Source organism: Perissodus microlepis, chromosome 23 (genome assembly GCF_051167445.1).
Source record: "Perissodus microlepis isolate ML-2025 ecotype Zambia chromosome 23, ASM5116744v1, whole genome shotgun sequence".
NCBI classification, from domain to species: Eukaryota; Metazoa; Chordata; class Actinopteri; order Cichliformes; family Cichlidae; genus Perissodus; species Perissodus microlepis.
In genome coordinates, this window is record NC_140482.1 from 42897372 (window position 1) to 42920543 (window position 23172).

At 42.7% G+C, this 23172-nt stretch overlaps 1 protein-coding gene across 3 annotated transcripts; it reads left to right on the forward strand.

Annotated features, from left to right (window-relative positions):
• The first annotated feature begins 2498 nt into the window (after nt 1–2498).
• Nucleotides 2499–22436, forward strand: LOC146362289 (guanine nucleotide-binding protein subunit beta-4). Of its 3 annotated transcripts, none has more exons than XM_084920342.1 (11): nt 2499–2660; nt 12107–12298; nt 12580–12618; nt 12968–13074; nt 13710–13724; nt 14808–14871; nt 15225–15387; nt 16181–16247; nt 16472–16673; nt 17321–17537; nt 18061–22436. In XM_084920342.1, exons 2-11 carry the CDS (start codon nt 12242–12244, stop codon nt 18165–18167), a joined length of 1038 nt encoding a protein of 345 aa, XP_084776468.1. In that variant the 5' UTR covers nt 2499–2660; nt 12107–12241; the 3' UTR covers nt 18168–22436. The 3 variants fall into 3 exon arrangements, with proteins under 3 accessions (XP_084776468.1, XP_084776467.1, XP_084776469.1); XM_084920341.1 differs by lacking the exon at nt 2499–2660 and adding an exon at nt 7595–7826; XM_084920343.1 differs by lacking the exons at nt 2499–2660; nt 13710–13724 and adding an exon at nt 7597–7826.
• Nucleotides 22437–23172: the final 736 nt, after the last annotated feature.

The window sequence follows — 23172 nt, forward strand, 5'->3', positions numbered from 1 at the left end:
TATTTCATTTTTACTTGCTGCCAGGAACGTTTGGGGCCTGTTGGGTTGCACCTGCGCTCACATCACATCACAAAATAAAATGTATAAAATAAAAAATAAAATAAAATATAATAAAATAACGTGTTAAATGGGTGGAAATCCCTAGATCAATGTTTAAATTAACACTCACGCATTGACTCTGTCGGCTATGTTTTGCCATGCATGCTCCCTTTCTTTTGCAGCTGAGGCTGTGTTACTTTTTTTCCGCAAAATTTGCATGTTATCGGCATATGCTGCCATCAGAATTTCGGCCTCAAGCGCTGTAAAATACATTGACCGCGCTTTCTTTCCCTCCGTCTCCATGGTGACTCGCTTAATCTGTGCTCCACTAATCAGGGCTTTATGTATCCTCGTGCGCACGCTTAACTTGGGGTTAAAGCAACTCCGCGTTGATTGAACTAATTGTTATCAGCCTTTCTGAAACCGAATATTCCGAGTTGGACAGTTCGGGGTTACTCAACCCTGAGTATCGTTTTTCACTCTGAGTTTTCTAAACCGGCTTCCTGAAATAGGGCCCAGGTCAGTGCCTTTTTGGCTCTTTGGTTTATAATAAACAACCATGAAATTGTTCTTCAGTGAAAAAGCGTTGTCTGTGCATTTTTCCCACACTGGGCGAAAGGGTGACTGGGAAAATCTCTCTGCAGGTACACATTAGTGTAATGTCCAATAAAGGCCAGGTTTTGTGAAAAAGTTGGAAAGAGATGATCAAAGTTATTAGACTGTTGCATTTTAATGTGACTGACTTTGAAAATGAAAGTTTTTAGTTTAGCTCTGCTCCATTTAATTTTTTTTAGAATTACAATCCTGGATTTTAGTTAAGATGTACACAGGGACAAGAAGATAAAAATCATATATAAACAAGCAGCGTACACGTTTATTATATTTGACATGGTTTAATTTTATGGATCTTTGCAGCTGCTGATTACTGCGATGATTCGACATGGTATGATATGCTCTGAGCACTGTTTAAATACAGTCACGTTGTTAGGTACAACAAAGGGACATCTGTTGAACTGCTCGTTAATGCAAATATCAGTCACATGGCAGCAGCTCTATTTAGGCATGTAGACACATCCAAGCATCAGAATGGGGAAGAAAGGTAATTTTGAGCGACTGAGCCAGACTGTTTTAATCTAATAAGAAGCAACTCAAATATCACTAAGGTAGGCAGAAGAGCATCTCTGAACAACCAGCACTCCTGATGCTACACCAGATGCTACTCTCGGCAAGAACAGGTAACAACTCAGCCTCACCATAACTGGCAACGGAATATTGGAAAGATGCTAGCTGGTCCGATGAGTCTTGATTTCTGTGTGACATCCAGATGGTGGGGTCAGATTTTTGGGGTGAATGACATGAAAGCATGGATCCACTGCTTTCTATTAATGCTTCAGTCTGCTGGTACTCTAATAGTGTGAGGGATGTTTTTATGGCACACTTTGGACCCCTCAGTACCAACTGATCATCATTTAACCACACCCTACCTGAGTGTTGTTGCTGACCGTGTCCATCAGCAACAACACTCAGCGGTTGCTAAAGGAAATAGCTCGCCTGTATTAGCACAGTGTAGCCGTCTTCTGCTTCCAGCAGGAGAGTGAGCTGTGTCACAAAGCTCGGGTAATCTCAAACTGGGTTTTTGAACATGACAATGAGTTCACTGTACTCAAATGACCTCAAGTCACCAGATCTCAATCCATTAGAGCACCTGTGAGATTTAGTGGAACAGACGTCACGCAGTTGCTGCTATTATGTAAAAATGGACCACAATCTCAGAAGGATGCTGTTGAATCAACCCATTTCATTTTTGTCTTAGAATATTGTAAACCGTTACAGAAAGGAAGCACATACTGGACAAAAGTGTTACTGTGGGAATGGATCATTTACAAAAATGGTGTAGACATGAGGCAGTGTCTAAACAAGTATATACAGGCTGTGTATGAATAGAAGCGCGTTTCTGCCATTAAAAATAAATCGTAAAAAATTTACCAGGTAAAGCAATTAAGCAGTAATTTTCTCAGTTTAGAGTTATTGTCTTGGATATTTTTAAATTCTAAGAAATTAACTCAAAATTTTGACTCACAAATGGAAAAAAAAGTTTTTTTTCAGTGACAGAAACAAGTTTTCATATACAGGAATGGTAAAATAAGAAGTCACACAGATGTCTCAAACTATAAATGCTCATGTTTTAAGATGATGAGTATTTTGGAGCCAGTTTTGTTTATGCTGTTCTTCTAGGAAGCCCTGTATGAAAACACACGTGTGGCCACCTGCCAAGGGACCTGCAACAAGTTTTTTGGGGGGAAAGTAAAAAAAAAAAAGTGGGATTATTCTTTCATTTCTATTTATTTACCTTCTTCAACTAGTACTGAAGAAATCAACTCTGTCCCTTTAACAGAAAAACTACTCCATCGACATCCTTTGTCTCCCCCCCATATATCATCACCCTCCCACTCAGTAGCTCTCCATTCTCTAGCTCTCCATTTGCTGCTCCTCCTAGCAGCATCTACACTCACGGCTGAAAGGAAGAACTGAAACTACGGCGCTCTGTGCGACTCATAATCCATGCCACTTAGGACATATGCAGAAACAGCCACTTCCCCTCCTCATCTGCACTGGAAAAGGTAGAAAAGCTTTCACTCTTTTTTTTTAATGTCAAGCTTTTTGATTCACAGCAATGATGTATTGGCGCAGTAACCTCTATATTTACCAGGGAAAATGTACTTACTCAGGAATACTGAATACTGTATACATTCAAGTACAAATGAGAATATTCCTACTGTTTTAATATAATATTTAAATATTTTTTTACATAGAAAAATTATGTTTCCGAGGCTAAAGTCTGCAGTATAAACTTTACTAAAACTCAGATATTTTTCTGGCACTTAACTCACCTTTTGGTGTTTGCAGTGTAATAGAGGAAACGCTGGTGACTGTGGTGTTTAGTGAGGTTGTGAACTCAGACTTTGTACCTGGTATAAAGTTGGTTTTGAGGCAGTGCAGAGGTGAACTGTAGGTCTTATCTCATGTTAAAAATCTGTGGTGCACCAAAATGTCAAGTCAAAAAAAAGGGGAAAGAAATAGTGTGCTCGTGGTAATAAATTAATGATCATGTGGCATCGTAGGGTTGAAGCTGTTTGGCGGCCTCTGCAAAGGGTGGTAGTAGCACACCAAGGTTATTCCTCACTCCCCCAATACTGATGTGTGATCGACTTCTTTGGAAACTCAGAGCATGTTGGTTCATGCTTTGTGCTGCTTGTTGCACCCCTGGTTTACAGAAGTGTCTGGGATTCCCCTGGACTGAAACACTCTCACTTCTTCTGTTTGCACATTTCCTCCGCAGCTTCTCCCTAAATCAAAGGATTAAGGGTTGCTCTTCCTTAATGTAATTGAGGGCGTCGTTTGATTAATAAATGTGGAAATTGTGTATTTTTGAAACCCACAGTGAAAATATAGCATCAAAAAATATGCAGCTTTTCAACAAATAGATTAATTTTTGGACACTAGTACATTTATTTGATTTTAACCTGGATATTAACATTATAGAAAAACACTCTTGCTCTAAATTTTTCTTCTTGTAATTTAATGTTGTGTGCTGGAGACAAAAAGCTTCATGGGCAAAAAAAAAAAATTAAACCTGATTTTATTCTATGTGAAAAAGTTAATGATGTCATAATAATGGCATCGCACAGATCCATACATATAGATGTATTATCTTCTCCAAAATGGACACAGTGTCACTTCTGTATTACATGTCCATACTTCTGTTTTGCTCTACCGATGTGGATAGCAGCAGTACATGACTTCACAGTCGTTGATCGAGGAGAGTGTGATTCCCAGCACAACACGCGAGGCATGATCACAGAAGGGTTCTTCGCCAAGCTGCTGCTGTGTGACACTCTCATGGCCCAGGAATAGCACTGAGATTAGACAAGAACCTAAACCCTTCATGTTATTTTTATGAGTTCATAATGACATCAATTGCCAAGACCCCCGCTGAATGAAGCGTCAAAACCATGGCAGAGCTGAAGACACAGTGTCTCCTCACCTCTTCTGTAAATATTGACAACAATTTGAACATAAAATTTCAAATTAGGATTCATCACTCCAGATGCCTGTTGTTACTGATTTTCTGTCCAGTTCTTGTGTAATTTGGCAAACCTCAGCCTTCACCTCTCTCTGTTTCCCTTCCTTAAGAATGGCTCTTGACAGACACCTTTCCTCTGAGACCATTTGTGAGACTTGAACATAAGATGCATCTCTCAAATGCATCATGTGTCAGGTCTTTCCTAGATTTGATTCGCATACTGATCCTCTGCTGTAGATAGTTTTTGTAGGCCAGTCTCCTACATTTTTTTTAATAACACACTGCACACTATGCTGAGATATGCCATGTTTTTGCACCATGTTTTGCACCAAAAGCAGACAATGTCCAAAGAAAAAGTTTGAAAGACCTTCGGGAAGCCTGGACCCACTGCTCCAGAAAGCAGCCTGGATCTTTGGAAGCAAAATATAACGGAATGAGGAGTGGCACAGCACTTTGAGAAATGACACAGAGGTCACAGGACAGGATATAGACCATTATGTGTCCAAATTCAGAGATTGTTCTCCATCAAGCTTTTACTCAAAATACATAATTTGACAAGGGCCAATCAAGGCTAAGCTGTGGCAGTCTGCAAGTAAAACCCAGAATTTGCCAACATCTATTTTCCTCATCACACAGAGTGAGACAGGACTGGTGAGCTCAGCAAGGCACGCATATTTCCTTTTTTTCAATAATCCATTATGCATAGCAGCTCTGGCTCTCCCTGGTATTTCTCCTACCTTTTTGACGTCAGTTGCCATTTGTGAGGGTTACCCTGACAACGGCCTGCCTCCCTGGGAGATGTCTGGTGGATAAGACGGCCCCCGATAAAGCCTTTTACTGTTGCTACACATTTTAATTGCCTCTGATACAGTGAAAGTATTACATGGGGGTGTGACGGCATGTGGCCTAAAATCGAAATATCAGGATTCAAAAAAACCCAACATTTAGGAGGTGGAGGATTGACGTCCCATTATCTCCACTCGATCGGATCCCCCACGTTTTGGGGTCATTATTGAGCAGTCCTGTGAAACTGAATCGGATATGATAGATCTATTTTTGAGCACACTGTTCTACACGAGACACATGCATTACCCAGTTTAAAAATGTCATATATAAAGGTGGTGTAATATGAGAAAAGATCACTGGAATTCCCCTGAACAATATGCACACAGATTTATGATATGAGGCAGAAAGATCAGATATTATCCTGGTGATTTTATATTATTATTATTTATTAACTAAAACGAAAAACAAACAAACCCTAACCCCCCTCCCCGTATGGATTTCCATAAACATCAGTGATAATACGCTGAAATGTATTATTACAGCATGCTGAGAATTTTGTATCCACGCTGACAAACAGAAAAATCTAAATTGTGCCGACCTGTTGATGGTTTTGGGATGACTTGTAGTCAGCAGTATACAGGTACGTCAGTTCTTGCTGTTTCTCCTACACCATAAACCATCGTAAAATTCAAATGATGTTATTCACTTGCATGACTGCTATGCATTGAGCTGTGTTGCTAAATTCGAATAAATGCAAAAATGTACAACAACACGACAAAGCTACTGTACACAATACCTGTTCCAGGCTCCAGGACACTATTTATAGCCTCGGCAACATGTGTGTCTTTCTTTTTTTCACACACCAGGCTATTGATGTCCTATTTTTACAGTGTCAATTTGCTCCCCCCAACCCAACCCTGCTTCTTCCTTTCTGGTTGCTAAGCAATGGACCAAGGGATCTGATTGGCCTAGGATGTGCTTTTGGACACACTGACTGCGATTCTCAGCTGGTTAATGAATTCAGTCTTTTTTGCTCACTATAGAGAGAGAACACAAGCTGACTTCTTCTTAGGCAGTTATCTTCCATTTAAAACCAATCTCTGATCCAAAACACTACAAAAAAACAAAACAAAAAAAAACTACAGCACTCAGTGTTGACTAATGTAGCGCATGACTAGAGCTGCGCTGTAGCGGTGTTCAGGCTGCATGATTTAGCTCTACCTTGTGCAATTAGGAGTCTATTTTTGCGTAACTTCAGACATGATCTGACAAAACGCTAAAGGGTGACCCAGTATTATGTCATCTGTGAAACCGGCTGGCTTAAACTTGTTAGTACAACTTTACAAGCACGCTATAAATGAAACAGTAAAACTAAAACCACTTAAATGTTCTGCTTATCTTTATTATGACCGATAAGATGTATTTTCTATAACACATGGGCAAATTATTGATTGTGGTTTTGGCAGGTGTCATCCTACAGATCTAAATTCTATTTTGCTAAATGCTGTAGAATGTGTGGTTTTAATGTATGAACACAGGCTAATGAATAAAACATACTGTGAATAATATCCTGTTCCGAGGCTGTGCAAATTAACACTGTAAAATAAAGAAAATGTAATCCCATTGGCACTAATGGCAAACCATCCAAGGCATATGTCTCTGCTATCATGGTAATCCTAATCCTCATACTACTGCTGTGTGTATGAATTAAATTAGACTTAATCTGCCCCCATGCAACTCCGAAAGGAAACCAGGCGCTGGAAAACTTTCATCTCCCTTCCATTGATTATGGCTCGTGCAGAGATATGGAAAAGCCTATCCCACTGCTCCCTTTCATTGGCCCCATTAAATATTCATCCTGTCCTAATGGAGAGAGATCGTTTTCAATGAACCCACTGCAGGCCAACTGCTGTGTGCCAGGGTGAGACTTGGCACAGCTGTCTCCTGAGGGATTTCAGTTTGTTTTAGACCGATTTATAATTCTAACTCACTCATTAGATTTGTCTGAATAGTAAAGCAACGAAATCCATTAAACTGTCAAGAAACCAAAGGATGACTAGAGAAAGTAGACAAATATTGAAGAGCGAGCTATGTTTGTCATACACATTTTAGAGCTGCACTTACCACTCATTTTTGATTTTGATTAATCGGTTCATTTCTTGTCTGGCCTTTCACGGTGCGAAGCTCTACAGCAGACCTGCAGGTACCTTCACGTCTCAGCCATCGCTAGTCTATGTGGTCACAACTGTTGCTGTTGACAGACTACATTCGTGAAGTTGTTAAAAACACTGCAGTCTCCTCACCTTTCACTTCTACTGCAGTGTCTGCGTTATTAACTCAGTGTGTATTTGAATGAGAGGGCAAAGGTGGAGTTTGCAAACCTTAGATGACTGTCGTTTGAATCACTACAATGACTGGCTTTTTAGGTCTAATATTTGTTTCCTGTATCCCATTCGGTTCCTTTTTGTAGAGGGAGCTGCCAGACGGTACCATTTCACCCGTAGGGTGTACGAGTCATTATAGATATTTCTAGAGCTAGTTAAAGTGTTTTTAATGATTCCTCGAGATTATTGACGTAATTATAACTAATTTAGTACGACATTGTTACACTGTAAGTTGTTGTATTAACAAGGAAACATGAATATGAATGTGTCATGTAGCGGGCACCCCCCAGCGTAGGCTGTTGCTATGTTCCCACTTTCATGGGTGTGGTGATTAGCCTACTTGGTGAAAATTTTAGTCAAATCCGACACGAGTCGCGCTCGCTTCTGACCATTTAAACCGATTAAAACGGGCTTAAAATTAGCACGGCTCCCTTTGCGATTCCCTCGCAGCTGTGGCCATGGTTGTCGTGTGAAAACGGATCGGTGTGACTCGGACTGAAGGACGGACGGAGCCCCAAACCGCCTGTTTTCAGGTGAGGACGTGCACTCAAGTCTTGATATTTTGGTGGCGTTTTTTTATTTATTTTTCTTTTACAAACGCTATTTCCTGCTCTGGTCGCGGCTGTTTTTGTTTGTTTTACATTGAGCTCAGCTGATATGCAAAAACCGCCGTTAGCTGGTTCGCTCCAGGCAGCAGTGTTGAAATAACTGTTCCCGGGCTGCGCTGTTTTCTTTCTCTAAGCTAAAAGCTTTACGTTGCTGAAATTTCTCTGCTCACCAAACGCGGCCTTTTACACACTGTCAGGCGGAACTGTAGGGGCAAAACCCCTCACTGGGCAGACAGCAGTTCAGATATTTCCATTTCATACATCTGGTTCTCTCATATGTAGTTGCGTAGATTTTCTTTTCCTTTTCTACTAAATATACATGACAGCAAGCATCAACTGGTGCCGCGCCGTTTGGCTCCTGCTCTTTGGCCCGTGTGTCACGGATGTATTCAGTGTCTTTACACGTTTGTAAAAATGGAATACATTTTGCTTTTGGTCTTTGCATAGTAAAGTGTTTCACTGTTTAAACAAAAAGCTTTTAAATGTGGGGAAAGCTAGACCGGCTAGCTGATTGGTCGATAAGATGATCGGGAGGATGACTTCTAAAGTCACAAATGTCCGCAGCTCGGTGTTTCGCAGAGGTTCATGTCCTACTATAAACTGAATATGCTCGGGTTTGGGCCTCTGCTTTGACCCAGAGCAGTGTGACGCTTTGGGGGGATTTTATTTAAGCATTAACCTACTTCAGAACAAGTGTGGAAGCAATGAAATCATAATCATGGCGCATATTTCCTGTGCAGTTTCATATGTGCTCCAGTTATTGCAGGAAGCCTCTCACTATACGGGACATTTTTCAGATATTTGCTTCATTCTCTAGCTGTCTGGAATAGTCTGTAGGTCACCTGAACAAGTTCACACCTGTGGAGTTGCCCTGCTGCATTTTCAGTTTCACACGCTGAACCATAGCCTCCTACTCATTTCAGTAGGTGCACATTCACTACAAATCACGTTTTGTCTTTTTGGTGTGTTTTCTAACAAATAACCCAGCACGTGGCATCAGCTGAAGACAAACAAACAAAAAATCTAATACTAGTCAATCTTATCTAGTAATCGGAAGCTCGGTGGTTCGATCCCAGATATTGGTGCCTTCATCTGAGGGTGATAGAGCACTTAGACAAAGCAAAAAGAGCTTGTGTGAACAAGGCATATTGTATAAAGTGCTTTGAGTGCTCGCTAGACAAGAGCCTGAAAAACGTTGGTTTAGAGCACTGATTGATTCCAAGTAATTAAAATTTTATCACAAGCAAACTATGTGAAGGTGAAAGTCATTCTTTTTAATAATAAGAGGATTTGTGCTGTATACAGGTATAAGATATGATTTCAGAAGTCATAATATGGACAACTTACTGTAAGCACTGGTATAAGGTGCTCACAGCAGGCCCAAGTGTGTCCACACCTGGATGTTGGTAAACCTCCTGCTCATTTCATTTTGCCGTGCCCCTTTGCTGCTGCTCTGTTAACCAAACTAGACTACTGTGTGTTCTCACAGTTGGATTTTTCTGATTCAGATCTCATAGGATTTGCCTTTGGAGTTCCCATGGTGTCCTTAGGTGTAGTTCTGCCTTAACATGAACTACTGTGTCTGTGCGTCTGCAGGAGCAGACACTGAACAGTCTGACACGGCTGTAGAGTTTAGTGAGCGAGCAGTGAACTTATGTGTCTTGGAGTTGGATACAGTTCAGATAACGTTTGTATTCCTCACACATGATAAACACAGACAGGTTCGCAGTATTGATTAAGTCATAAAAGCAGCAACAGCAGCCAGTATCATAGTCAAACTATTAAACTATTAATTAACATTCAAAGAAACTAAAAACGGTGAGTTTAAAAAAAAGATTATTATACTGCAGGCTTTGAGGCCATGTGTGTTTTTTTTCTGTTACTGTAACAAATCTAAATGTCATTTTAATATATTGTAGTTTTTACTTATTTTATAGATTTCTCATGTCTTAATTAAAATGTTCTTTGTCCTGATGATTTGATGCTTTGTGAAACACTTTGAACTATATTGATCAGTACTTCAGTCATTACTCATTACATTTGATTGCTGCTGTTAATGAGAAGTAATTAAATAAAAGTCACTTTGGCTTTATAGCTAAACATTTTGTGCACAAACACTGAGTGATGTTCAAGCTGTTTGTTGAGATTATTCTCAGTGATTTAGCAGGTGACACATTCACCTGTAATGTGAAAGCTCTGCGGTATGAGACCAGGAGGAGACACACCCGGGCTCGGGGCATCAGCAGCTAGTGCTGGGCCCAGGCCTGGAGTCTTTGCACAATCAAAGATGCACATCTGTCCGCTGTCCTGATCCCTTGGGAAATAAGGGAGCAGCCGAAAATACCTGTGGTCAGTTTTCAAAATAAAATGTAGCGTTTGTGATTATTTCCACCAGTGCCTTTCTGTCTTACATGTCCACAGTTTGAAGCAGGCAGCAGATGTTTTATCCCAGTTTAGGCACCGCGGTGTCCTGTCGGCCACTGGGGGCACCAGGCTGAACAAGATGAATGAATGCACGGAGGGCTGTGTGCTTGGATGTTGTGCAGAGAAGTAGCAATTGTGGCCTCCAGTGGCCTATCGCAGAGGCCCCAAATGTGGCGGCGGTGCCAAGCAGACCTATCTGCTATACTGGCACCACATACTAAACAATGGGCAGCTGCAACACACAGCTCCGCTTTTGTTGCGCCTGATCCTGCGCCATGATCTAGGTCTTTGTAGGCCAGCTCACTGGCTGCACGCATGACTCAAATCACACAAGTGGAGGGAAAAAATACACACATACACAAACGACCCGAGTTTCACAACTGTAAGTCACTACACGTAAATGTTGTATGAGCGTGTCTTTTGCCCGTCTTTGTGCTTACGACAGCAATTTCATGTGTTCTGTTTTAGCTGCTGAATGAATAATAATCACTACTGGAATATGAACATTCATGTGACACTCCCATAAATCAGTGCTTGCAGTTTTATTCTGGTTGGATATCCTTCTGTCTGTCAGCATTATGAAGCTGAATTATTTCTCACGTCATCTCCCAGCATAACCAGGAGGTGGAGAAGGTCAAACTGGGTGTTGTGGTCATCCACGAGAGGCACATGGTGACGTGGCAGAGAGGTACAGGGTAGTGGATCCATAGCAGTGATAGCGTGGGGGCACATCACTGGAGAGCTGACGCCCAGACCCTTCTTAGTGGGGGTTGCGTCAGCTGGAGAAGAGAGTGACGTCACTCCTAGACAGCTGAGAGCGTTGCAGTGCCTGTCAAAGACCCCGTTGGCTGAGCCAAGGCCACGACAAGCAGTCGAGGTCTCTGTTGTGTCAGTGCAGTGGAAAAACGGGCCAAAACCAGCTCAAGTGATGTCGAGATCAAAGTCATCTGAACTGTATAAACATCTTCTCATTATCTTAAGTTGTTTACCTGCCTTTTTTTCCACGATTGTGCTCATGAAGTACCTCGTGTACCACGGTTTTCAAGCATCTGCAAAACTGAAGCTGAAACACAAACATCCTCCTCGTTACATCTGCACTGTTTCCTGTGAAGAGGAAAGACTGAACTTGGTTTAATTGTTGAATTTTAGAAAACGGGACTAAAAATTTAATTTCACTGAGTTTGTCTTCTGGACTGTGAAACAGAGTGGAAAGTCAGGGGGCGGGGCGGGGTATGTTGGAGGCGTGTGGAGGGGGGTTGCTGTCCAAACATTTCCAAGGAGTGTGTAAGTGCTCTGTGACCCACATTCAGACTCCCCAAGGTAAAGGAAGTGGCAACCGGCATGTGCGCGCGCATGTTTGTGCGCATGCATCTGCAAAGGGATGACGCACTTAACCCTGACACACACATTTAGATAGACACTCACACACAAACTGAAAAATATATGCTTTTTTCCCCACTTGGACATGTTATCAAATAGACAATCCAGATCTGCCCACAGTACACAACAGAGCACATTCAACACAAAAACACCGACGGCGGGCGGAGCAGCCAGTGCAATGCAGCAACACAAAAGGCTGATTGAGCCAGTAAAGGTCAGAGCCTGGCTCAGATGGCCTTTTGAACCAGACTGAGGAGGGTGTTTGAAGAGCCAGACCACCCTTGGAGCTGCCGCCGGCCCCACCCTCTGCAGCACCTTCTTCTTTGGTGTGAACCCAAACAGGATACTTGTTTGTTTCCCATCCTTCAACCTAAAAGTGTTTCTGTCTGTCTTTCTTGCAGGCGTCAGCTGGTAAAGTGTGCGTGAGTGTGTGTGTGTGTGTGTGTGTCTGTGCGTGTGAGTTTGCATGCGTGTGTGAGCAGGCACGTGTGTTTTCCCAGCGTAGTCGGTGTTTGGAGCAGAGCGTCAGCGAAACAATGAGCGAGCTGGAACAATTGCGACAGGAAGCTGAGCAACTACGCAATCAGATTCGGGTACGACGAGTTGCTGTTTGTGCTTTTTTGTTTATATTGTTGTTTTTGTGTGTGTGCGTACATCACACGTGCGCCTCTGTGTGTTCACTGCATGCAGCGACACTGTGACGTGTGTAACTTTTGTCAGACAGTCACTTGAATAAACATCAGTCGGTCTGTGTGATTGCTGTTGGATCATCTCTGCGACTGGCAGTGAATCACAGCAGGTTTAAACACATTGATGAGCCGTTTGCTACGTGGTGGTCGAATACGCTAACATTTCCCGTTTTGTTATGTTGCAGGATGCCAGAAAAGCCTGCAGTGACTCCACTCTGTCACAGGTACGAGTTTAAGGTTACTATATATCTATAAATGCATTTACCATCCGGTTCATTGGTAGATCTTTTTGCCACACGTGTTACTTGTGAATAATGTGTGAAAAATTACATAAATTTGATCAATTATATCTCATGTAAATCAGAATAAAAACCGGGGATCTCCGTGTGTCAGTATTTACGCATGCTGTCATTGGATCCATATAAATATCCCACAGACGTGCAGCAGCGTGAGCTCGTCTAACGTTCGCCCCGCTGCCTCGTCGACAGATAATGGCCTGTTTTTGGTGTCCACTGATGAGTGTGTGTGAGCCTTCTAGTGTAACCGCTGACACTTCTTCCTGTGTTTTGGCAGATCACAGCTGGTCTGGACTCGGTGGGCCGGATACAGATGCGGACGCGACGCACTCTCAGGGGCCACCTGGCCAAGATCTATGCAATGCACTGGGGGAGTGACTCCAGGTAGTGTGCTGGTTATACAGACAACAGAATTATTAACTGCAGCCAGGATGTGAAATTCACTCGAGCAGTGTTCTTCTTCTGCTCTTTCATTGAGCGTTTGCTTACTACGGCTTTGGTTTTTGTTGTATTGGAGCATTTGCACATTAATCACTCAGCTGTTTTCTGCTGGAGGAGTCCAGAGCAGTGAATGTTGGACTTGTATTCACCTGATAGCATCTTTTCTGAATTGGCAGTAGTTGATCTGCTTTGTCTTTAGCTGGCTGTGTGCACTGAATTTGAGTTCTGGTTGGTCAGTAACAGAATGACCGTGGTCAGACTACATGGAGTCTGCCTGTGGGGCTGATGGTCTGCTTTTTATTGAAATCAAATATGAACACACCTTTAGAAAGCAGTCATAACCATAAATCCTCAGTCACATCCTGGATTAATCTCTGTTGATGCTTCATTTATACAACATTTATTAACAGTTTGTAGACCAACACGAGCTCCAGGTGAAAGTGTGCCGCACAGCAAAAATGAATTTACAGTCGTGAGGTTCACAACCTCTCGTATTTATTGCTGTTAAAAATTGTATCTTTGTGTGTGTGTCACTCTCTTTCTTTGTGTCTGTCTTCCAATGCAATGCACTGGTGCAGTGACGACAGTCCCAGGTGTGGGGATAAACTACTACCACTACTGCTGTTCATGTTTTTACTGCTACCTGTCTATTAATATGACTAATACCACCATAAATGGGACGAGCACCGTTTTACTGTGAGCACAATAGTAATCGCAGCTACCACAGCTTATTTAATAATCTTCTTAAGGATGCAGTTTGTAAGTTCCTAAAATCAGAACATGTTTTAAAATAATTAATATATTTATATTTCAAATTTTACCAGTGAGGAAATCTTCAGCTGTCGCTACATGCACTGAGTGCTCGATGAATTCAAGCTTACAAACTGCCTTTTTAACGGTTTGCTGCAGTTATGAGCACTGAGACGGAGCAGTTAATGTCACCATCAGTGTGCATGCACATCACTAATCCTTAGGCAATACGTCGGTAGATGCAGAGTAATAAGTGTCTCTGTTTTTGTAGTTAGTAGTTTTTATTAACATAAGATGCAGTTTTATTAGAAGGTTCTGCTCAGATGCACAGGGCTGACTGTCCTCGTTGGTGTGTAGGTGTGAATGTGTGCCTGGGTGTGCCTCGCACCCTCCAGGTGACCCTGCAGGTGGCCACTGTTTGTTTTGTATACAGCTACTGACATTTGAGCATGATAGCTCTCCTCTTGATTTGTACCGCAGCACCAACAAGCTACTTCCTGTCCCCGGAGAGATGGAAACACCCAGTCAGGATAGGAGGGAGGGGTTCCAGCTGTTTGTGCATCTGCACCATCTGTAGATCTCGCCCTATCGTACCCATCTCTGACTCCACCTTTTCTCGGGGCTATTTTTGCTGCCGATACATTTAGCCGCCCCACCTCTGCTTCTTTCTAGCGCTTTCCCACCCGACAGTAGACTTTTATGTAACTGGGGTAATAAATATTCCATAGAGTGGGACATTACCTGGGACGAAGAGGCTTCCAGCGGGAGAAGAAGTGAGAGCGTTGTAACCAGGCTGACAGTGCAGCACAGGAACTTGCAAGGCTGGCTCTCATTGCTTTTAATGAAACCGGGTGCATGCAGCTTAGCTCGTGTAGGCTTTTCACCACGAGCTCAGAGTCACGCTGCTCTTCTCACCTCGTTTTTAGGTTACTTGTCAGTGCATCACAAGATGGGAAGCTAATCATCTGGGACAGCTACACAACAAATAAGGTTTGATTATTTTTGTTGTGATTTTTGTAACATCTACAACTGCACCTGCATTAAGATCCAACCCAGTGCAAAGTAAAATAGTGATTTCAGACCCTCATCTCTCACGTATGCATCAGTTAATTATGGCTTCTACTTTCTTTATTTTATTTTATTTTGTTTGCAACAGCACCAGATGAAGAAATAGAAGAATCCATCCTTTCATTTCCTTTTTACTTAAGTTCCTATAAGTGAAAATAATGTTTTGATGTAATTTTCATCAGTTGAACTCATCCTTGAAGCTTTTAGTCAAACTAAGGCGCCACATGAAGCGCTTTCACTGTATTTAATAAAGAAATCACTTTCCTTTTAATCAGATGCACGCCATCCCTCTGCGCTCTTCATGGGTGATGACGTGCGCCTACGCCCCTTCTGGAAACTACGTGGCCTGCGGAGGTTTGGACAACATCTGCTCCATATACAGCCTGAAGACCCGCGAAGGCAACGTGCGCGTCACCAGAGAGCTACCTGGACACACAGGTAAGCACACGCCCAGCCAAGAAACAAATACAGATGGTTAATTACAAACGAGCACTAGAGCCATGAAGGGGAAAAGTTAGTGAAACTGTACGTCAGAGTCTCAGAAAGTCATCGTTTGTGTTTTAGCTCGTAAACACAGGGTGGGGGTAAGTGTAAGGATGTTGGGGAGCTCTGCAGAAAGCTGCAGCGATCAGAAGGAAAACCAGAACTGATCCGAAACGTTTGCTGATCCTTGAGTCGTTTCACTAACTCATCTACATGAGCCGGTTTAGAGGCTGGCGTGCAGTCGTTTGATTCATCAATCTTCACATTTCAACTTTATTCTCAGAATGAATAATATTTTTCTTAATGTGGCCCTGATACTCTGTCATAATTCACAGACCCTCAATAAGATCTTTCATATTTCTTTCTTTTTTATTGATTATTTGTTGCTTTTATTGGATAGTGAAGATTAGACAGGTGAGTCTGGGGGAGGGAGAGACCAGCGACCCTTATATTTATTTATTCTGTTTTCATATTAAACATTTGAATCCAATCTGACTTCTGTACTGTAGCTGTAGATCCTGCATGTCCTGGCTGACGGGGCCATAAGGGCTTTTCTACAGTGTAGTGGCTCACACACAACCTCCCCAGTTTGATTTCAGGAGACATTAATCCCTTTAGGGTTGCATTAGGAAGCACAGCCAGTGTGAAACATGTGGAAGAGCTGACAGTAGGAGACAGGAAGTACACAGTGTGAGTGGGGAGCACACAGGAGTCCTCGTCTCATCTGGAACCTTCTGTTTGCCTCCAGGTTATTTGTCCTGCTGCCGTTTCTTGGATGATAACCAGATACTCACCAGCTCTGGAGACACCACCTGGTGAGCAGTTTAAACCATTCAAATATTCCAGTGATGTTTCGCAGTAGACTGCGGACGCTCTTACGAGCTGTGTAACGTGCATGTTGTCATCACAGGTTTGTAAAGCTGCGTGCAGAGCCTTTGATCACTGCGATGATATTGCAATACGATCCATGAATGAGAAAGTCTAATAAAGCACATTTTTCATAAAGAGTTCATATGTCTTTCCTGCTTCCTTGTTGCAGTGCATTGTGGGACATAGAGACAGGCCAGCAAACTACAAGCTTCTCTGGCCATACAGGCGATGTGATGAGCTTGTCTTTGAGCCCGGACTACAAGACCTTTGTGTCGGGAGCCTGCGACGCCACTTCCAAGCTGTGGGACATCCGCGATGGCATGTGCAGGCAGTCGTTCACCGGCCACGTGTCTGACATCAATGCCGTCAGCGTGAGTACCCGAGATTTAATCACAAGGAGACGTGGGAGCGTCGACGATCACAAAGACTATTGCAGATTGATTATGTCTCAGCATTTTAGAAGTAAATGTGGCCTGGTGTTTATCTTTTTTATGAGCGCTTCCGCGTAGCAGACTTCTTGGAAAATTGTGGGCTGAGCCTGTGTTTATTCCAAACAAACGGCTGTCACCGTAGCCTGACAGAGAACCGGGATAATACTGGAGCAAATGTTGAGCAGGAAGAGCACCCAGCCAAAGAGGGTGGAGGGTGAAGTCTGACTGAAATGTATTAATAAAGTTATCATTTAGTCAAATGAAAAAGGCTCATTTTAAAAAACTGAAGACGACGTGAAGCCTGGTTAAAGTTCACGGCCTTAATGTCAGCGTGATGAAAGCAGAGCGCGGGACAGAGACCGAAGCTGAGCACCTTCCTGTGGAGGCACAGTGCCGGCTGACGTCAGTGTTTGACAACAATAATCATCATTTATCAGTGTGTTGGTTGTCATGCTTCCTGTATTATAATCTTTTCCTGGCAGTGTAAAACAGGCATCGTCATAGAAACGACTTCCTTAGAGACAAAACCCTGAAAACCTACAATTCATCACTTATCTGCGCGATCCATGTCCCCCCCCCCCCGACAGTTTTTCCCCAATGGGAATGCCTTTGGGACGGGCTCTGATGACGCCACCTGCAGGCTGTTTGATCTGCGTGCAGACCAGGAGCTGATGACGTACAGCCACGACAACATTATCTGCGGCATCACCTCCGTGGCGTTCTCCAAGAGCGGCCGCCTGCTCCTGGCCGGCTATGATGACTTCAACTGCAACGTCTGGGACACGCTGAAGGGCGAGCGTGCAGGTGAGTCACACCTGAACTCTGATTGTGGGTTCTCTACTACTGACAAATGTCAAGAACTTATTCAGCTCCTGTAAAGTTTGTGTTCATGAAGACGCCCATGTGCTTTTCAACGATCGGTGGCGTCTGTCAGCTAATGACGTGCACGTCAGTGAACGTTGCTGCTTGTGCACATACAGCATTTCAGATTTCTTATTGTTCAACAGCAGGGTCCGACTGGTCCCATTAAGGTTGTGGTATTATTTAGAGTTGAAGGACTCGGATGAAGTGAGGGAAATGCACGCAAACTGAATTCAACTCTTCTGAAGTGTGTTTATTTAAGTTCAAACCAGTGAAACCAGTGGACTTGTTTTTGACGAGATAACGGATGTAAAACACGAGCTGATGAATACAGACATCGTGAAGGCCTGCACCACTTATGTAGCTGATGTTTTAAAGTCATTGCTGACCTGCAGTCTCGATTCTCAGTGGGATGGAGGTTTGTTTTGACCCAACCTGTGACTGTGGTTTGTTCTTCACCCTCCAGGTGTGTTAGCGGGCCACGACAACAGAGTGAGCTGCTTAGGAGTGACGGGCGACGGCATGGCTGTGGCCACCGGCTCCTGGGACAGTTTCCTCCGGATCTGGAATTAAACGAGCCTGTCATACTCAAAAACTACCCCCTCCTCCCTCCACAACCCCACCCGGCATATCCCAACTCATCACTGGGCGGGTGCACACACTGTGTTAGCTGACTCTCCTTAACTCAGCCCCCAGTTATCATCTCTGCTGGTGACCTGTGAGAAAGCACCAGATGTTTAGTTTTGTTCACCGAGCTGTTGCTCAGCAGCAGAAATCAGAGTGTCCAGTAAAAATGTTACAGAAAAGAAGATTTGGTCCTCACACGAATAATTTTCCAAAGGTATGTGTTACCATGACTAACAACACGATTAGCATCGGTGTCTAACATGTACATTTATATATAAAGACAGTATATACATATATATGTATAGCATTGTGTGTGTATATATGCATCATATATGCATATATAATGTGTATGTATATATTTTTGTAGATTATTTCCAGCCCTTGAGTTTAGTTTTTTTTTATAAATATCATTTTTGATATTGTATTTTATTTTGAATGGACATACTCATGTAATGCAACAAGATGCCAAATCGTGTGGGAGTTTAAACGGATACGAAGCAGCGTAACGTTTCCAAATTTTCCCGTTGATTTAGTGACGCCGATTCATCGTGCAGGAAAACAGGATCTGACACCTAAACCAAAAATCAAACTCACCTTATTCACCTGTATCTCTGTGTCATGGTTGCAGGTGGTGACATCATTCATGCACCCTGTACCTGTAAATGTTGCATTCATGTCAAAGATGGCTGTGATCGCTCTCTTTTTAAAAAAAGAACAAAAACCAACAAAAAAAGCCTGAATCCCAGCGTTCCCACCGGTCTTTTATTTTGGAAGGAAGTGATTGGAGTGCTGTGATTTAAGTCTGGATCCAGCTTTAACCCCAACGTAGAAACTGGTGAATTGTAGACTCAGATAGAAAACTTTATTTTATCCGAGGCCCTGCTTGAGTAGACTGTGGATGCTCAGGGGGCCGCTTCGGTCGCAACGATAGGATTGAAGGAGGTCGTTGCATCCCTGTCTCGTACGGCCTACGCAATCTGAGATCACGCGCCGCCCTTCGAATGACGCCGGTGTAGAAAACGGCGCTGCAAGTGGACACCTTATCCCCGAGCAGCCCTTTAAAGGAGGAGCTTCATGTCAGGACCGCCAAGGACATTAGTGACTCCGTCAGAAGGAGGGATGACTGCCACAGCTCACCGTGACGTTTTTTTCTTTTCAATGAAGGATGGGTTGTTTGTGTCATTAACAAGGTGTGTGACTGGAACCATGACAGCCACTCCCAAAGTCACAGCAGTGCCACCACAGGCCTGTAACAAGAAGAAAAAGCAAAACTACACATTTTTTAAGGGTTTAACACTTTCACTGTTTTCAACAGAAACATTATGAACTGTTAAATATGGCAAGTGAAATGTACACTTAGTAGAGAGCTAGAAAAGCACTCATGAACTGTAGTACAAATGTTAAACCGTCGAGCACACGTGACTTATTTACACATAGACGTGGTAATTCTGATTTAAGTATTTTCTTATCGTGCATCTTCCATTATTCTCAGCTCCTTAAAAGGCTTTAAACACTCACACATGTGACGTGTGTGAGTTGGACCTATCCATCAGCTGTCTCAGGTGCCTATTTATAGATGTAAACATTGAGCCACACGGCTGGATAACGAGGGTTGGTGCACCTGTGGATGTGGAGCTATCGTGTCTCCATTCTGCCTTACGATATCATTCATAATCGGAGGTTAAACTAGCTTCAGCTACCGTAATGTTTTTCTCTCACGCTTCCTGTTTAGGCGCTGATCAATAAGAACGTTTTCCCCGTAGAACACTACAAAAAGAAGGCGTGCCTGCAGAAAACCCACCGCAACACCACAGACGGCTTAGAACGAGTGCTCGGCCGCACCTTTTATACAACTCTGCTTTCTAATATTACTACTGCAGATCAGTTTGTAGTATGTGTGAGATGCCCGTTTGCCCCCGTGTCAGTCTACTGACCCGTCTGCTGCTTCGTCACAGCTTTGCATCATGAAAGTCCTTTTTCAGCAAATGTTAAAAAGCAGTTATAGTTTTTGAACCTGAGAATATCTTTGTGAGGTGTGTGTGGGGTGTAATCTGATGACGTTTGTGGATAACGTATAGATCCAAGTGTTAGACTGGTGCCAATGTTACCCACAGACCTTGAGCTGTGAACTGAAAACTACACGTTAGCTCACTGTACTCCAGTGGCAGCCTCCTCCTCCTCCTCCATCAAATCAAAAGTCACCTCAGCATCTGATTTTAAATCCAGTCTGGTGTTTGATGATCAAACAGGGCGGCTGCTTACATGTGACGGTGATGATGAGGAGAGGACGATGAGTTTTCCCAGAGTGCTGACAGAGCTCGTTTTTCTATTCAGGTCGGTGGACATAAGGTGTTCACGGGTCCTCAGCTTGAATTTAAAGAAGCAGTATGAAATTTTGGGAAATGTGCTTTCTTGCAGTCGTATCAGAATATTAAAGTTAATTAAAAATGTGACTGGATGGGGGCACTGTAAATACAAACTGTAATATTCAGACTGTCCCAGAAACCAGACAACATAATACATGAATGGGTTTGTTTTTCCAATTTATTGCTTAAAAATGTATTGAGACATTTCTTTCACTGGGAAAAATTCACAGTAACGATGTGGAAGTCTCAAACTCACAAAACCACACATATCAGACGTGATGCGTCAGGGTTAAACAGCCAATTCATCACCAGGAACATCCAAAGTCTCCATCCTGGTGTTTGTGATAAGAGTGTGGCCTTCAAACCGCACGATCGTGGGTTAATTACTTGACACTCGTGTGTCATTAGCATAACGTGACCAAAATGTACAAATTAGACTTTATTTATTAATCTAGTGTGACTAACTGAGCAGCTGAGTCTGTAAACTGGTAGAGGTCCACCTCTGTAGGCACTGTCTGTGATGCCTGACAGTAACTAGATGCTGCGTGTTTGTGTTCAGCTTCATAACGGCCTTTGTCACAATTAAAAGTGCTTCTCTTAATGAGGAAAAACACTTTTCTCAACATTTTTCCTGTAAAAACAAACAACTTCAAGATTAAATGGACTCGTATTCATACTACCTGAGCTGCATTCAGCCATAGCGCTTTATTCTGAGATCCACACAATGAAGAATAAGAATGAAAGGCAGGGTTTCCTAGAGAGGCAAACGATGACTGTACAGAAATATGCAGCCTCTAAATGTTGTTGTGAGATTTTGCCTTCCTTTCGGCGCTTTTAAAGAATAAATAGGATCCATCTCTGCCATCTTAGCGTGTGAGTCCCCATGCCAGGAAGTGAGTAAACACCTTTCCCACAATGTTGAACTGTTCCTTTAGTTTTTTCACTTTCATTTGCCAACATTAGCTGTGAAAAAAACACCTTAGCCCTTAACAGCTTAAAAGGAAGGGAGTGTGTGTCTGTGTGTGTGGGGGGGTGTTGTCTGCATTACTGACAGTGACTTTTAGCAGACAACCATCGTGTCGCTCTGTAATTCAGCACTATTAGCAGCTGGAACCCGGGAACAGTAATCCTTTTATGTGCCTGTGCCGTTCGCTCATGCAAGTAGAGCAGGAAACTCTTCAGTCAAAAAAACAAAAACAAATACAGGTGCTTGACTTCATCTAACTGTTGTATTTACCTGAAGTCTTTTCCAGTTCATCCCCGCAGCCCTACGTGATGTCCTTATTTGATACTTTTAGAGTCCAAAAGTACCAAAAACCCCAGTGTGTTCATTATTGAAGTAGACTTGACTGCACGCTGTTGTTTTTCAGCAGCTTTGGCGCATGCAGTGCAGATGTTGAACCTCAGAGCAGGCTTGCAAACGTCATTGCTGCACGCGTTCGCAGTATTTTTGGCAAAGGCAAGTTCATCAGAAAATGAAAAAGTTGTTTCTGAAAGTCGCTCATCGGAGGAAAAAAGTATTCCCCATTAGCATTACAGGACCACCGCCGCCACCGCATGGTCACAAGAAAATGCACTGCCCTTCAAATCTACTTTGACTTACTGTTCTGAAACTTCCTTCGTTTGATTTTTATTTATTATGTTTTAAGCCAGTAAAGACCAGGGACTTGGTGCCATGATAATTCTCTTACAGTGCTATTGTGTGAAATTATAATCACTTGTTATGGAATAATTTTTATAGTCTTTTTTTCACACCAGACCTTTTTTTTTGTATTTGTACAGTGGCGTGGTGATACTGATACGTTGCCATGAATTATTGTAACCAATAAAAAGCTTTTAACCAAGAAAACATGGATGGTCTTTGCAAACAAATACACAGCGCACACTCACGCAAACTTTCCCGCCCATATAACTGTGAAACACATCTACACACAGCAGTCAGTCAGTGAGGTAGTTTGTTGAGCTCAAAATGCTCTTTTTAACTATTATGTAAAGCACATACGAGTCATTTGATCGTTATTTACTTAGAAGTTAAAACAACGCGCAGGTGCCTTCGTCAGGAGTTGCTGTGGAGACTCGTAGCAAATGTCTTGCTAACAAGTGAATCAAGTCATCAAGCTATAAACCATTAATATAAAATGAGTCTGTATTCTTAGGGAACTGCAAACATACTCGGAGAACCTCCGTCCTTAAAAGAAAAACGAAATCCTGCACAGTTCATATGCCAAGCTGGTTTTTGTTTTGCTTTTATGGCTCTAGTCATACCAAACCAGCCTCCTAATTCAGTGACAGATTACAAGTAGTTGTGATAACCAAATTGCTGGTTGGAAGCAATGCGTATCCTAATAACAGCACTGCATTCACTCTCAGATTTGCTAAGGCTTGCAAATATTTGCTAATTCCCAAATGCGGCCGATTGCCAAAGCATATCCGAGTCACTCTGTGCAACATGTCTGCAGTGTCTCTGTACAACAGCGGACTCCACTAAACTGGCTGTTTTCTGGTTATGCTCCTACATAAAACCTCGGGTGCAGCAACTACATCACTATCAGTGGAGGAATTCCTCTTTCAAATTGATGTAGGTC

Bases quoted from the DNA above. Each gene is read 5' to 3' on its own strand.
- LOC146362289 (XM_084920342.1), top strand. From the start codon at position 12,242: ATGAGCGAGCTGGAACAATTGCGACAGGAAGCTGAGCAACTACGCAAT. The intron at 14,872-15,224 runs GTTTGATTATTT...CCTTTTAATCAG, and splicing joins ACAGCTACACAACAAATAAG to ATGCACGCCATCCCTCTGCG. The intron at 16,248-16,471 runs GTGAGCAGTTTA...TCCTTGTTGCAG, and splicing joins AGCTCTGGAGACACCACCTG to TGCATTGTGGGACATAGAGA.